Genomic DNA, 16,586 nt, shown 5'->3' on the forward strand with positions numbered 1-16,586 from the left:
AGTTCTCGAAGGTGTCCATTTTAGTTTTGGAAACAGATGAAAATCGGATGGGGTCAAGTCGGTACTGTATGGATAACGATCGATGACAGTGAACCCAACACAACGCATTGCTGCAGACCTCGAAGCGCTCGTGTGTGGTCTTGCATTGTCTTGCTGAAGGAGTGTGTGTTCCATCTGTGGACGAACTCTTCAATTTCCAGACTCGATTCCGGGAGGCTGCTTCTCACGACTGGCATACGTAGTTGCGTTACACAGCGCCTAGTTACATGCTACAATACCAGGGCCCTCTAAAATCTAGAGGCAGAGGACTACAAACATGTAGACATGGAGAATAAAAATGTAGAATATGATAACGTCCGTGTCCGATTTTTTATGTGAACATAAAAAATTCGGGGACATTTCTTTTCAGCAGGCCCTCGTATAACGGAATACAATCTTAATCCCTGGACGGAATCCGACGCTATTTTCGCTTAACACTACTGGCAGAGTTTAGAGGACTGACATTTACGACAGACTGCAGAACGATTCTCCTGACACCAACGTGCACCTGTCGTAAGGACAAGGAAAATCTGGATTCGTACGAAAGCATATGGATCGTCATTTTTGCCTCGCTCCTTATGCGAGTCGAACAGGAAAGTGAATGACTGGCAGTGGTACTGTGGCGTCTCCTTCCATCGGCTCCATCTGTAGCAGCAGACGACGGGCTGCATAGACTGGAAACTAGCCTGTCTCCCCCCCCCCCCCCCCCCCCAGCAACATCGCTGCTGGTCACTTCCGCCGGAGGGAGGACTTACACCCAAACCTCCAGGTGTCAGACTCTCACTCTCAGATCGGTAACAAACATTGTACTGGTATGTCGATACAGTATCAACCAAAACTCCGATTAGCTCGTACTATGTGCTGTCGTCCAACAAAACGGGTGTAAACTTTAATTAAAAGTTGCACCACAACTACTGAGCACAGGAAAAGCATAGCTGTGAGTAACAAATACCTGTAGCTTAGGTGGGGAAGTTGGCAGAGCGTTACATCGTCCTACCAAGGGTCGTCTGTTCAAACCCGAACGATGACTTTTTATTGTATTGTGCCTGAAAGTGTTATACGGGACTATTAATACTTCCGGACGCGTGATGCGATTCTCTCTTTAATCTACTGTTCCGACTGTTTATGTTTATTCTGTGAAACTACAAATGTACCAGCTGCTTCATCACGAGTGGTATCTGTCCTGTACTTCATGTCCGACAGAAAACCACACCTATCTATGCAAATGTACTCTACAGGTTTGTTGCTTTCAACCAACAAAGCGAAAGCAGACTGCCAAAGGAATATTTCTGCGAAATCTGAAAAGTCTTTTTAGCTGTCGGGAAAATGTTTTCCCGTGTAACAGTTCCACGTGTAAACGGTTAAACGAATTGTCAGTAGCGGTGTTTGAACTGTGACATTTTGTGCTATGGCCTCACACGCTACAAACTCACAAGCGCGAGATCTACAAAACTATCACTCACTAATACGCTTTTCACGTCCTCTATCGTTCTGGTGTTACTATCAATTATCGTTTACGCATGTTCTACTGGACGACAGCACATAGCACGAACTGAAACGGTGTTTTGGTTGATTATCGACGTACAACGTTTGGTATCGATCTTGAGTGACTGACATCTGGTGGTTTGGGTGTTCGACGGTTCTGTCGCAGTCCGTGTAAGTAGAGGACTGCTACCTCGTTTTTTCCACGCTGTCGGAAGACGGCTGTAAACCATTCGGTCCGCCCGGTCCAGAGCCTCCATCCCGAGCAAGGGCCCTCCCCGCATGGCTGTTCCAGCAAACCCCGTCATTTATTGCCGTTTTTCTTAACTAGCACGCCGCCTAGGCATGTACCCCTCTTAAGGGTATAGAAGGGAGCAACCACTCTTCCAGAACAAGAGAACTTCCGCCACGCACCATGTGGTGGCTTGTTGATTCTGTATGTTGACGTAGAAGAAGGAACCGGTGGACGCTCTTTCTCGCTGAACCGAGGCCTATTCAAAGCTACAGGCAGTGTTACACGGTTTTAGCGTAGGGGTGACTAATTTTTTGTCAGATGTGTTTAATTATTCCTCGAAGCCTCTCTCATTACATACTTTTCCTTTATCAAGTCGTTCTGTACAGTGGTGATTGTAGTATTTGGCAATGCCAAGCTTGTGTGTTAATGCCAGTCATCTTGTGCTCCGCAGCATTGTGGTATTCTACTTTGTCTCTAGGGTTGTTTGTACACCTACGGATTGTTGCACTATTTGAATTGAGGTTCACCTTACCATCTTAGCACATTTAACACATCTAGATTTTATTCTTCTTTACAACAGATGACTGAACCTGTCCAGTTTAGTAATCTAACTGTTCTATGTATGTTATAAATCTTATTCATCAGTTTCCATTGTATTGTTCATAACCGTTTCTGATATATTTTTGTTGTTGAGACGACTTAACCCACCCAGTTGGGTTGTTCCAGTGTTTTACATATGTAACGAGGACACGATTTTAGTAATGTACATTTTTTATATCCATCACTCACAATAGTTTTCTGTGATCACTGTGACTGCCTTACATATGAAATGCAGTTCCTCTGGTATTGCACATAATTGTTCCCTTCCACATTTGTTTCTTCCAAGCTCGTGTAAATTGTTTGAATTACTGTGTGGTGTCTTTTACACTTAAGTGCATCTACATATGAAATGCAGTTCCTCTGTTATTGCACATAATTGTTCCCTTCCACATTTGTTTCTTCCAAGCTCGTGCAAATTGTTTGAATTACTGTGTGGTGTCTTTTACACTTAAGTGCATCTCTGTAATTCGTTCACCTAAAACAAATCTTACTAGAGCGTTCATGCTGTAGATAAGGTATTAAGAAATGTTTGATTTTAATGTTAAGCTGAGCTTGTATCTGTGTCCGTTTGTTAGATTACTCTCTCGCACTCTGAAGCGATTATGATATCCTACAACTGATGTATCGCAACCCATATATGATGATCAGGGTATTTTCACGTTTTACTTCATTCGTTGAGAGGCCGTGCCTGGACACTCCAGCATATCGCAGCCTGTTGTTGTGCTCCCTCAGTGTACTATTGGCAGTACTTGGCCCAGGCAGTCGGCGAAGTGTTTGTCTTACAGAACGTACCTTTTAACGTCGTTTTTTTTTTGTGGCGATCAACCATGTCTGAGTCATGACGCAGAGAGATTTCTGTCATGTGGTGAGAATTAGTTACGGAGACGTTTCTGGTGAACTTTCACTGTGAGTTACACATCTTATGTGTGTATTACACGAAATAAAATGACCGCAAGGAATTGTTGGCCGAGAAACGACGTCGAGATCAAATGATTACGCCAGCACAAGCAACCATATCTCAAGTGAACAATATCTCTGATCCTACCGGGACTCGAACGCTTAGCCCGCGATTTGGGGCAGCTACGCTAAGCACTATAACATGATATGCGGGCTTGCACTACGTGCATGTTTTAGGGCAGGGATGTCTAATCCACGGGCCACATGCGTCCCAAAGCAAGCATCAGTGCGGCCCAAGAGGTGATTCTCTACCATACGACTGGTAAATGAAAATAAATTCCGTTATGATAAACTGAATATTTTCAATCTGGAACTCCGGCTGCACTATACTGTTCTCTCGTTGTTCAATACCGTTTTTTTTTTTCAGCAGTTGCTGTTAGTAGTGTTAAGAATATTGTGTGCGGCCCAAAAGTACTCGTCTTCTTCCACGTAGAGTTGCGCTCTACGAAAACTACGGCTCGGTTATTTGGGTACACTAAATAAATCACGCGGTAAATGGTGGAATTACCGGTAGAATTAGTAGCACTGGTAGAGAAAGAAACATAACTCTATGAGAGAAACTGGAAGCCGACGATATTTTTTTTAATTTGTTTGGTTGTTTGCTTTTGCACATAATTAGAACCTCACATCATTCAGTCTTAGCCACTGTGTATTTTATCCCCTTAAAAAATATGAGTTGCCTTCTACAAGTTTACAGCCACAAATCTGTATGACAAAAAAAATCCCAGAATCGTGGTTGCCTGGGGAAGAAACCAGTGACTAAACTGCACCCGATGTGGAAAGTCTGTCGCTAGTAAGTTCTGCACACGCTGCAAGTGATAAGGGTAGTAACAATTGTCATGGAGGGTGTCCCACACGGTCGTCTGACTTACCCTGTACGGGCGGGCCAGCTGCCTGGCATGGTGGTCGCCTTCCACAGTGTTAATCACATCTCCTCCCCACCTGGTGTCAGAACACTTCGGGTACGTCCTTCATGATTTCCTTCTTCCTGTCTCAGACAAACAGCGAAACACTGTTACAAGCATAGAATGCTGTGGTTGTTGTCCTAATACAACCTTGCTGCCCGCCAGCCGCTCCCATTTGCCTTTCCGTAAGTAAATACCATGTCGGCAAGCTCTCGATTCTAATACGGAACCATTGTGTACAACGCTGTATCACATCCACCACAAGGTGACTCTGCAAGAGAAGTAAATCGGACATAACATTACCAAGTATTATGGCAGACGAAGGCGCTAGGACATGACATATTAGGCACAGTACCATACTCTAGAAGGAAACCATGCGTACGGTACTGTGGCTACATGGTATAGCGCATACTAGACCGCAGTCTCTGTAACAAAGTATGATTGAATAAATTTTCTCTGGCATAGAAACCATGCATTTCCGGACATAAGTTCATTAGGCCTTTTTTGTTTCGTATCCCCTCATCGATCAGCAACAAAGGAAGATACGATTATACACCCAACCGGTTGCAAATTACTGTATGGTACATTGACCTAGCTTTCGACACCAACTGAGGGTGCCTTCATCAGAATGAAGCTATCACAGACCGTATACGTACCCTGCGAAAAGCAATGGTCCGAATTTAGAGCAGCCATACTCAAGTCAAAACTAAAATAAAACGTTCCAGCATGATTTATGTGACTTCGATGAAGTACTGAAGCGATGTTTGATGTATTTCTTGTTTTGAGTTCTTTTACCTTTTTGTTGAGGAAATTTCGTTTTCTAGCACTATATGACAAATGTGTTATTTTATTTATTTTTTTATTATAATCGCCCTTTGTTTCACGTTACAAATCAACACTTTTCATATAAAATCTGAATTAAACGCTTACAATTTCAATCTTGCTATAAATGCGGTTTGCCGGCCGAGATGGCCGAGCGGTTCTAGACGCTACAGTCTGGAACCGCGCGACCGCTACGGTCGCAGGTTCGAATCCTGCCTCGGGCATGGATGTGTGTAATGTCCTTAGGTTAGTTAGGTTTAAGTAGATCTAAGTTCTAGGGGACTGATGACCCCAGAAGTTAAGTCCTACAGTGCTCAGAGCCATTTGAACCATTTTTAAATACGGTTTACTTTTAAGTAACAGACAGGAGCAAAACTATGTAGAACAGAAATGTTCAGTAGGTTACCTGACCCTTAATATATCCTCATTCAGTTTCTAGATGGTACACCGTTTCTGGATTTTAGGTGAATCTAGTAAGGCACTGATCAGGCACATAAAGAAAGCGATCGTTAAGAGATAACCCCCGATTGGTATACAACACACCTAACGTACAGGTATTACCGGTAACACATTAACTGAGCAAAGCTACTAGGAAAAGAACCGTAATCTACGCCTCCTTACACTGAAGCGCCAAAGAAACTGGTCTAGGCATGCGTATTCAAATACAGAGATCTGTGAACAGGCAAAGTACGACGCTGCCGTCGGCAACGCCTATAGAAGACAACAAGTTTCTGGCACAGTTGCTGGATCGGTTACTGCTGCTGCAATGGCAGGTTATCAAGATTTAAGTGAGTTCGAACGTGTTGTTATAAATGGCGCATGAGCTATGGGACACAGCATGTCAGAGGGGGATTTTCCAGTATGACCATTTCACGAGTGTACCCTGAATATCAGGAATCCGATAAAACATCAAATCTCCGACATCGCTATTCCTGGAAAAACATTCTGCCAGAACGGGACCAGTGACGACTGTGGAGAACCGTTCAAAGCCACAGAAGTGCAAACCTTCCGCAAATTTCTGCAGATTTAAACGCCGGGCCATCGACAAGTGTCAGCGTGCGAACCATTCAATGAAACATCATCGATGTGGGCTTTCAGACCCGAAAGCCCACTCCTGTACTCTTGATCTCTGCACAACACACAGCTTTACGCCTCCCCTGCACCTGTCAACGCCGACATTGGACTGTTGATGGCTGGAAACTTGTTGCTTGGTCGGAGGAGTCTCGTTTCAAATTGTATCGAGCGGATGGACGCGTACATGTGTGGAGACAGCCTCATGAATCCATGGACACTGCATGTCAGCAGGTGGAGGCTCTGTGATGGCGTGGGGCGTGTGCAGTTGGAGTGATATGGGATTCCTGATACGTCCAGATACAACTCTTACAGGTGAAGCGTACGTAAGCATCCTATCTGATCACCTGCATCCATTCACGTCCACTGTGCATTCAGACGGACAATTCCAACAGGACAGTGCGACACCCCACACGTCCAGAATTGCTACAGAGTGGCTCCAGGAACGCTGTTCTGATCTTAAACAATACTTCTGGCCACAACTCCCCTGACAAGAACACGTTTGAGCGTAACAGGGATGATTAGGAAGCGTTGTATTTCCTCTATGCTGGGGTGTTCTTCAAGATCTTCCGGTACCAACTACTGCTAGAACATTGTCAGAGACCAGTGTCGCGTTCTCTTATAAAGGGGAGTTTTCCCGTGTGAGTGCTGAGGAAGTGGGAGCATTGGTTAAAATTCTTGTGGCTATCATTGGTGGGCCATCGTCATGGGCTAATATTCCCGCGCTGATGCAGAAGGAGGAGCGTTACTGGCTAAACTCTTGTGGATACTATTGGCTGCTCATCGTCATTGGATAGAAAGGCACTACTCCACATTTACGCTCGAGAAGGGTTATTGGTTGAAATTCCTGCTACTGCTATTGTTTGGCCGTCGTCATTGGCTAGATGCGAAAGAGACAGAGCAAAAGAGGGGGATGTTTATCCAAAATATTACTGTCAGCCTAGGTGTCTTGCAGCGCGTTGTTATGTTGCTCTCGTACCGCGCCGGCATATTCAGTTCCTTGATGGCGGGGACCAACGATGCCGGAAGCCTTTAGCCGTGCTCTCTATTGAAATTACATGCATTTTTGGAAATTTCAACCTCTTCTCGGACCTTTCCTCTATATGTCTTTGTTACCTTTGCCAGCACACGCACGTTATTAAAATCGATGTCAGAGCGACGGTTCCCATGACGTTCCACTACTGCAGATTTTACATTTTGTATTAGCCGTGTGTGCCTTTCGCGTTGCTTAATGCGTTCTTCAACAGTTCTTCCCGTTTCGCTTCTATGCACTTTGCTGCTGCCGCATCTCACTTGATAGACTCTTGCATTGTGGAGAAAATTAAGTGCGTCCGTTTTTCTTCGGAAAAAAAACAAACGGTAGCCTAACGGAGTTAGAAGGCGGTTCCTCGTCATTCTTATTAGTATAATTAATATTCCGCCTAAAAGGCATGTCGATTGAACAACTGTCATCCCCATTTGCCTTCAATGTCTAAGGGGTCAAAACGCCTATTATTTTAGAGGAAATATGATGCGCCCTGACAACCCAGAAGAATTTAACTTTAGTGACAACGGCCTGGAAAGCCTGCGGACTTATATATCTGGGATGCCTTGCAACGTGCTGTTCAGAAGAGATCTCCACCGCCTCGAACTCTAACGGATTTATGGACAGCCCAGCAGGATTCATGGTTTAGATTCCGTCCAGCACAGCTTCAGTCATTAGTCGAGTCCATGCCACGTCGTGTTGCGGCACTTCAGCATACTCGCGGGGGTCCTATATGATTTCAGGCCGGTGTAGCAGTATCTTTCGCTCTTCAGTGTAATAAAAAACTGATCGCATACGTAAAGAAAGCGATACTTATGAGGTAACGCCCAATAGGTATTCAACACATCTAACGTACAGGTAATACGGGTACCACTTAACTGACTAAAACTACACTACTGGCCATTAAAATTGCTACACCAAGAAGAAATGCAGATGATAAACGGGTATTCATTCGACAAATATATTATACTAGAACTGACATGTGATTACATTATCACGCAATTTGGGTACCTAGATCCTGAGAAATCAGTACCCAGAACAACCACCTCTGGCCGTAATAATGGCCTTGATACGCCTAGGCATTGAGTCAAACAGAGCTTGGATGGTGTGTACAGGTACAGCTGCCCATGCAGCTTCAACACGATACCACAGTTCATCAAGAGTAGTGACTGCCGTATTGTGACGAGCCAGTTCCTCGGCCACCATTGACAAGACGTTTTCAATTGGTGAGAGATCTGGAGAATGTGCTGGCCAGGGCAACAGTCGAACATTTTCTGTATCCACAAAGGCCCGTACAGGACCTGCAACATGCGGTCGTGCATTATCCTGCTGAAATGTATGGTTCCGCAGGGATTGAATGATGGGCAGAGCCACGGGTCGTAACACATCTGAAATGTAACGTCCACTATTCAAAGTGCCTTCAATGTGAACAAGAGGCGACCGAGACGTGTAAGCAATGGCACCCTACACCATCACGCCGGGTGATACGCCAGTATAGCGATGACGAATACACGCTTCAAATGTGCGTTCATGGCCATGTCGCCAAACACAGATGCGACCATCATGATGCTGTAAACAGAACCTCGATTCATCCGAAAAAATGACGTTTTGCCATTCGTGCACCCAGATTCGTCGTTGAGTACACCATCGCAGGCGCTCCTGTCTGTGATGCAGCGTCAAGGGTAACCGCAGCCACGGTCTCCTAGCTGGCAGTCCATGCTGCTGCAAACGTGGCCGAACTGTTCGTGCAGATGCTTGTTGTCTTGCAAACGTCGCCATGTGTTGACTCTGGGATCGAGACGTGGCTGCACGATGCGTTACAGCCATGCGGATAAGATGCTTGTCATCTCGATTGCTAGTGATACGAGGCCGTTTGGATCCAGCACGGCGTTCCGTATTACGCTCCTGAACCACCCATTCCATATTCTGCTAACAGTCATTGGATCTCGACCAACGCGAGCTGCAATGTCGCGATACGATAAATCGCAATCTCGATAGGCTACAATTCGATCTTTATCACAGATGGAAACGTGATGGTACTCATTTCTCCTCCTTACACGAGGCATCACAACAACGTTTCACCAGGCAACGCCGGCCATCTGCTGTTTGTGTATGAGAAATCGGTTGGAAACTTTCCTCATGTCAGCACGTTGTAGGTGTCGCCACCGGCGCCAACCGTGTGTGAATTGCATATCACAGCATCTTCTTCCTGTCTGTTAAATTTCGCGTCTGTAGCGCGTCATCTTCGTGGTGTAGCAATTTTAATGGCCAGTAGTGTACTAGTAAACTACCGTAGTCTATCCTCACTTACGATAGTCTACGGTAGCCTACGGTAGTTTTACAGCTTTAGACCCAGGTAAGCTAAAAGTGTGGACACCGCAGTTTTAGGGCTTTTAGCCTGATCTTTGTCTTGTTGAATTGCAGGTCACGTTGAATATGTTTACTTAAAGCGACACTGTTTGCGGTGGTTTTGATCGGCATGTACAGGCGCTGGACGCGGCCGACGCGGAGGCGGGCGCCTCGTGGAACCGGACGAGCGCGGTGGCGGCGCTGGTGTCCGAGCAGGCGGCCGACGGCTCGTTCGGCGGCAGCGTCGCCTCCACGGCGGACGCGCTGCTCGCCCTCAGCCCCCGGGGACTGGCCTCGCTGCGCGACGTGGGCTGCGCGCCGCACCGCCTGCCCCCAGGTAAAAACACTGCAGCCGGCCGACTCCGCAACTACACCCCGCCACTTCACACCTGCTACACGGCAAGCCGGCCGCCACTGGTGTGCAAGACGCCACTGCACATACATTCACTCCCGTAAAGGCCCGTCGACACGTACCGATCTGTCTGCTCATTTATCTGCGCAAATATCTGTCACGCAATAGATCTCTGCAAAGGTGGTATATTCTCACGACACGAGTTCCAATCAATCAAAATGATAGTCACAATCGCGTTATTTATTTTGTCGCCAACCGGTTTCAACCCGCGATGGGGTCATCTTCAAGGCAATTTACACCATTTGATCGCTCGCTGGAGTTGTCACCCTGCCTGTGCACTCAGACAGTGTGCGCTCTCAGTATGGTAAAATGGCCGTTATTGAGAAGCATGATGAGAAAGCCAAGAATTTTGGAACATTGCAGGATTACAATATTAATGATGAATTTAAATTTTTAGGTAACAAATATGGCTCTGTAATTATTAATAAAATTGCAACATATGTGTATAGGGTTATGTTAGGATTGAAAGGTTAACTCTTGATGATAAAGCTAACAAGAAGATTTTTGAAGACCAGGGTACATTGGAGAAAGTACCTATAGCATGTAGCAATAAAATGGGAGCTTTTGATTTGAACCCTCAGAAGGCATCTGGTGTACCTTGGCGTAAATATACTAGAAGAAATAGATTTAAATTTGTAACGTATTCTAAGCCAGAACAAAGTGCAGATATGACGAAAGTTAAATCTTGGACTGCTCTTGAAAAGGATTGTAAAGTTAAAAATAGGTTGTTTCAAGGGACAAATCCTTTTTATATTGGCCGACAGACTGCCGCTGATGAACCCGAAAATAATGATAATGTTCAGAGCGAAGTCAAATATGTCACATTTATTGCAAGAAATAGTGTATATGGCATTTTGTAAGAGGAAAGGTAATGTAACGTTCTGAATAAAAGTATTTGTTTACAGCTAATGTCTGCGTTGGAGTTTTTTTATGCCAACTGGGACCATATTCGCAATTATCTGGACGACCTACGCCTCGCCTTCCTTGTTCCTAATAGTCAACAGAGGTCTGATGAACTTGCTATTACGCCGGCCGAAGTGGCCGTGCGGTTAAAGGCGCTGCAGTCTGGAACCGCAAGACCGCTACGGTCGCAGGTTCGAATCCTGCCTCGGGCATGGATGTTTGTGATGTTCTTAGGTTAGTTAGGTTTAACTAGTTCTAAGTTCTAGGGGACTAATGACCTCAGCAGTTGAATCCCATAGTGCTCAGAGCCATTTGAACCATTTTTGAACTTGCTATTACCTTTTATGGCAACAAGATTAATTATTCTGTAGCTGTTTTAGTGTTGGAAGAATTGTGGTATTGTAAGCCTAATTTGGAGCAATTAGTGAGTCAATTTAGGGACGCTTGTAGAGAATATGTATTTATGCCAAATGGTGTAAGGTGTGCAAACAGGTATTTTGATTTTAGGCAAGGCCGTTACAGGCCGTTATGGTACAATTATTAGAACCTCAATAAAATAACCTCAAAAGTCATACCTCAGGCAGGGTGACAACTCCAGCGAGCGACCAAATGGTGTAAATTGCCCTGAAGATGTCCCCATCGCTGGTTGAAACCGGTTCGCGACAAAATAAATATCGCGTTTGTGACAGTCATTTTGAATGATTGATTATAAGTAAACCAATCGCTGCTACCTCCACACAACTGTGTTGTCTAAAAATTTACAACTTCCAACTTGCTGTTCGCTAGGGGTGGAAAAAACCGACCGATAAAACCGATACCGGTATTTCAGTTCTGAATACGTAGTATTTTTCTGTATTTGAATGGTCTCGGTTATAACAGGTCTTTTCATTTTATTTTTTTACAATAACGAAGTAAAAAAACCAAATTATCAATTATGCTAAGAAATGATGAAATTTCTCCAGCCGTATTAAGGTGTTTGTTTTAATGGCGGCTAGTTTCGATGTTGTTACATCATCATCTTCTGGCCCATACTTGTTGACAGCAACCATACGTGTATGTCGTCCGGATTGGCCGAGTGGTTATAGGCGCTACAGTCTGCAACCGCGCGACCGCTACGGTCGCCGGTTCGAATCCTGCCTCCGGCATGGATGTGTGTGATCTCCTTAGGTTAGTTAGGTTTAAGTAGTTCTTTGCTCTAGGGGACTGATGACCTCAGAAGTTAAGTCCCATAGTGCTCAGAGCCATTGGAACCATTTGTTGTAACAACATCGAAACTAGTTGCCAATAAAACCAACACCTTAATACGACTGGAGGAATTTCGTCATTTTTAACATATATTATACTAGTCGACGTCCCAAGTCGCCCGTTTCAATTATGGATAGACGAAAATTATCAATTAGCCATATTAAATAAATGTCGTGTAACTACGGCCTCCCATCGGATAGACCGTCCACCGGGTGCAAGTCTTTCGATTTGACGCCACTTTGGCGACTTGCGTGTCGATGGGGGATGAAATGATGATGATTAGGACAACACCCAGTCCCTGACCAGAGAAAATCTCCGACCCAGCCGGGAATCGAACCCGGGCCCCCTAGGATTGACATTCTATCGCGCTGACAATTCAGTTACCGGGGGCGGGCAGCCTTACTCGTATTAACAGTGCCAAAACTATTCTTTTTTAATAAACCTTTCTTAAATAAAGAAGTAATTTTTATTCATACAATTGGCGTTGGTTTGGAAATATTGCGTTATTATGTGAAATGGGAAAACCAATCAGTGCTATTTTAATAACAATGCCGATAGAAACGAGCAACAGATGCTTGCCTAAGAACTGGCACAGCATTTCTGGGACAGTAAAGTCCCTGTCGCCGTGTGTCGTGGCTTTGCAAGGCCTGGCGTGTGTTCAAGACTTGGCTTCCGGCTGTCTATACGGTTTTTTAAATATACGTTTAAATATTTTTTCGAAGTGACACAGCGATGGAGTACGATGATTGATTTGCTTTTAGAGATTAAATATTTGTCTGCCATTTCTATGAATTAATAAAAGAGGAAAGCAATTATGGTTATAGTAATAAAACAAAAACTTCACGCTAACTCAGTCATTGTATGCAGTAAAAATAGGAAGTTGCTGATCTGCTGCATGTGTCTACATAATATGCCTTTATCTGCCTTTAGCCCTTGAAAAGGGACAAATTAACATGAAAAATACAGTTCTTCAGCCTCAGATCTCACTCTTTGGTAGGGGCTACTCGTAGTGCCCAAATAGTGATAGTTTATTTAACAGAGTTTCAAAGAATTAGAATCAACAGAAGAATACTGGTGATTTCTGTACTATTTAACCACGTACCAGTTTTCGAGAAAAGCAGCGAACGGTGCATGAAGTAAGTTTTCTTTCATTGCCTATACAGGGTGTTACAAAAAGGTACGGCCAAACTTTCAGGAAACATTCCTCACCCACAAATAAAGAAAAGATGTTATGTGGACATGTTTCCGGAAACGCTTAATGTCCATGTTAGAGCTCATTTTAGTTTCGTCAGTATGTACTGCACTTCCTCGATTCACCGCCAGTTGGCCCAATTGAGGGAAGGTAATTTTGACTTCGGTGGTTGTGTTGACATGCGACTCATTGCTCCACAGGACTAGCATCAAGCACATCAGTACGTAGCATCAACAGCTTAGTGTTCATCACGAACGTGGTTTTGCAGTCAGTGCAATGTTTACAAATGCGGAGTTGGCAGATGCCCATTTGATGTATGGATTAGCACGGGGCAATAGCCGTGGCGCGCTAAGTTTGTATCGAGACAGATTTCCAGAACGAAGGTGCCCCGACAGGAAGACGTTCGAAGCAATTGATCGGCGTCTTAGGGAGCACGGAACATTCCAGCCTATGACTCGCGACTGGGGAAGACCTAGAACGACGAGGACACCTGCAATGGACGAAACAATTCTTCGTGCAATTGACGATAACCCTAATGTCAGCGTCAGAGAAGTTGCTGCTGCACAAGGTAACGTTGACCACGTCACTGTATAAGAGTGCTACGGGAGAACCAGTTGTTTCCGTACCATGTACAGCGTGTGCAGGCACTATCAGCAGCTGATTGGCCTCCACGGGTACACTTCTGCGAATGGTTCATCCAACAATGTGTCAATCCTCATTTCAGTGCAAATGTTCTCTTTACGGATGAGGCTTCATTCCAACGTGATCAAATTGTAAATTTTCAGAATCAACATGTGTGGGCTGACGAGAATCCGCACGCAATTGGGCAATCACGTCATCAACACGGATTTTCTGAGAACGTTTGGGCAGCCATTGTTGGTGATTTCTTGATTGGGCCCCATGTTCTTCCACCTACGCTCAATGGAGCACGTTATCATGATTTCATACGGGATACTCTACGTGTGCTGCTAGAACATGTACCTTTACAAGTACGACACAACATGTGGTTCATGCACGATGGAGCTCCTGCACATTTCAGTCGAAGTGTTCGTACGCTTCTCAACAACAGATTCGGGGACCGATGGATTGGTAGAGGCGGACCGATTCCATGCTCTCCACGCTCTCCTGACCTCAACCCTCTTGACTTTCATTTATGGGGGCATTTGAAAGCTATTGTCTACGCAACCCCAGTACCAAATATAGAGACTCTTCGTGCTCGTATTGTGGACGGCTGTGATACAATACGCCATTCTCCAGGGCTGCATCAGCGCATCAGGGATTCGATGCGACGGAGGGTCCTCGCTAGCGGAGGACATTTTGAACATTTCCTGTAACAAAGTGTTTGAAGTCACGCTGGTACGTTCCGTTGCTGTGTGTTTCCAGTCCATGATTAATGTGATTTGAAGAGAAGTAATAAAATGAGCTCTAACATGGAAAGTAAGCGTTTCCGTACACATGTCCACATAACATATTTTCTTTCTTTGTGTGTGAGGAATGTTTCCTGAAAGTTTGGCCGTACCTTTTTGTAACACCCTGTATAATTTAATATTTTGATTCTATGAATTTTGAACCTCTGTGAGTCAAAATTTTTACATCTTTGTTCGATCTCTACATGTATTACATACATAGCAACAAAAAAACCGAAAATCGGTTATTTCAGAAACTGGTTATTCTGAGTGGTTTTGACATACAGGTTAAACTGGCGTGGGAAAAAAGAATAATAACCGTAAACCGGTTGTGTCAGCGATAAGCCCCATAACTATTGCCTCCCCGCAATCTGTCGACGCAGAAGAAATTTCAGTGGCAAGCGACTACAGTCTCGTATGATAACCTCAAAGTTTACTTCATTTATTTGCAAATGGCGGAAATTCTGTTACGGTCTGTGTTTGCAACTTGAGTTCCAAAACACAAAAAGCGAACAACATGCCAGAAACAGGAAGAGATATCAAAACGGTGTACATAGTGACTGCTTAAGCAAATGTAATTTTCGCACGTAAACTTACTTCATGAGTTGCAGAGCAAACTTGACGACTGGCGTAATTGTTTGAGCGCGGCTTTAGACACGTATAATTATCTTTCGACGCTCGTAACTCCTAGTATAAAACGGAAAAAACCATGTATGAAGAGAAAAATTTCGCCACATGAGCGGCTGACGGTGATGTTAAGATTCCTGGCAACAAGAGCTACAAGACTCTTGAATTTGCTACTGCAATTTCGAAACAAGTGTTGAACACGTGAGCTATTGGTACTCTCCTGAAGGATGATTTCATGGAGGTAAGTAAAGTACTGTACCTCAATTCTGAGAGGTGTCCAACCGCGACAGACAGGGAGAACGCTGGCTGAGCTGCAGCCCTACATGGTGAGACCATCAAAGGTGGCGTCATTCACATGCAGTGCGTTTTCGGAACGAATAGGCTCGTTGGTCTAGGGGTATGATTCCTGCTTCGGGTGCCCGAGGTCCCGGGTTCAAATCCCGGACGAGCCCTTGCGTTTTGTACAACGGTGTGGTAACAAATCGCATGGCGGCGGCTGTTTCGCGCATTTCCAGGCCTCCAAGTCAGCGCTAAAATCCGACAACCAGTTCTGAAACCGTTTCATGTTTCATTTGAGCCATGTGCACCCTGCTGATGGAACGTTTGAAGTTGATTTAAATGGTCACAGTAGAGATCGTAGCAAGTGTCTTGCTGAGTGCGACGAAAACGGGTTTCCGCCCGCAATCGAGCCGGGGACCTTCTGCGTGTTCGGCACGGCGCCTGGGCTCGGCGGCAGCTGCTGCTCTTTCCTTCCTTACGAGATACCGTCGATTCGCGCAGTCGTTATTGCAAAAGATGTCACCAAAGGCAATCGCTTCGTTAGCGGCACTTTGCCTGGGCTCGGCAAAGAAGTGTCTGAGACACACACATTCTTAGAAGTTATACACATGGCCAGTGAGCTGAAGTTCGTTTCTAAGTCGAGATTTGATGTTTCCTGCCGGAGCCTACCAGAAACTTTTGCATCAGAATGTAAAGTCCCATTCTGAACTCTAGAAAGGGATTCATAGTATATCTGAAAAAAATTTACTTATAGTATTGTAGTAGTGGCTTCTACAATTCACCTATAAATCACTCTTGCTATAAACCACTTATTATATTAGAAAGAAAAAGTAGTGTAATAATAACTACCGGTATGTCCCTGAAGACCCTGTGCCAAGCTCTTCCATTATCAGATTAACTCAATATTCTGATTGCACTGTTCTTTAATATTTTTGATACGCTGTAACAACTCACATTATAGCATAGGACAGTAAGGAGTGAAAGCAGCAGATCGAATAAATTTTGTTAAGGTTATAATTTATATAAAAAAACAGCTAC

The 16,586-nt window shown here is 44.6% G+C and overlaps 1 protein-coding gene across 1 annotated transcript in view; it reads left to right on the forward strand.

The window, feature by feature from the left end:
• The window catches only part of LOC124544719 (uncharacterized protein CG3556-like), a 113,926-nt gene that overhangs the window by 69,411 nt on the left and 27,929 nt on the right, over positions 1 to 16,586 (forward strand). Inside the window, exon 5 of the mRNA XM_047123364.1 lies at positions 9,623 to 9,821. Coding sequence (XP_046979320.1) covers positions 9,623 to 9,821 — 199 coding nt within the window. The remainder of the gene's footprint in view (positions 1 to 9,622; positions 9,822 to 16,586) is intronic.

Source organism: Schistocerca americana, chromosome 8, assembly GCF_021461395.2.
Source record: "Schistocerca americana isolate TAMUIC-IGC-003095 chromosome 8, iqSchAmer2.1, whole genome shotgun sequence".
Classification (NCBI taxonomy): domain Eukaryota; kingdom Metazoa; phylum Arthropoda; class Insecta; order Orthoptera; family Acrididae; genus Schistocerca; species Schistocerca americana.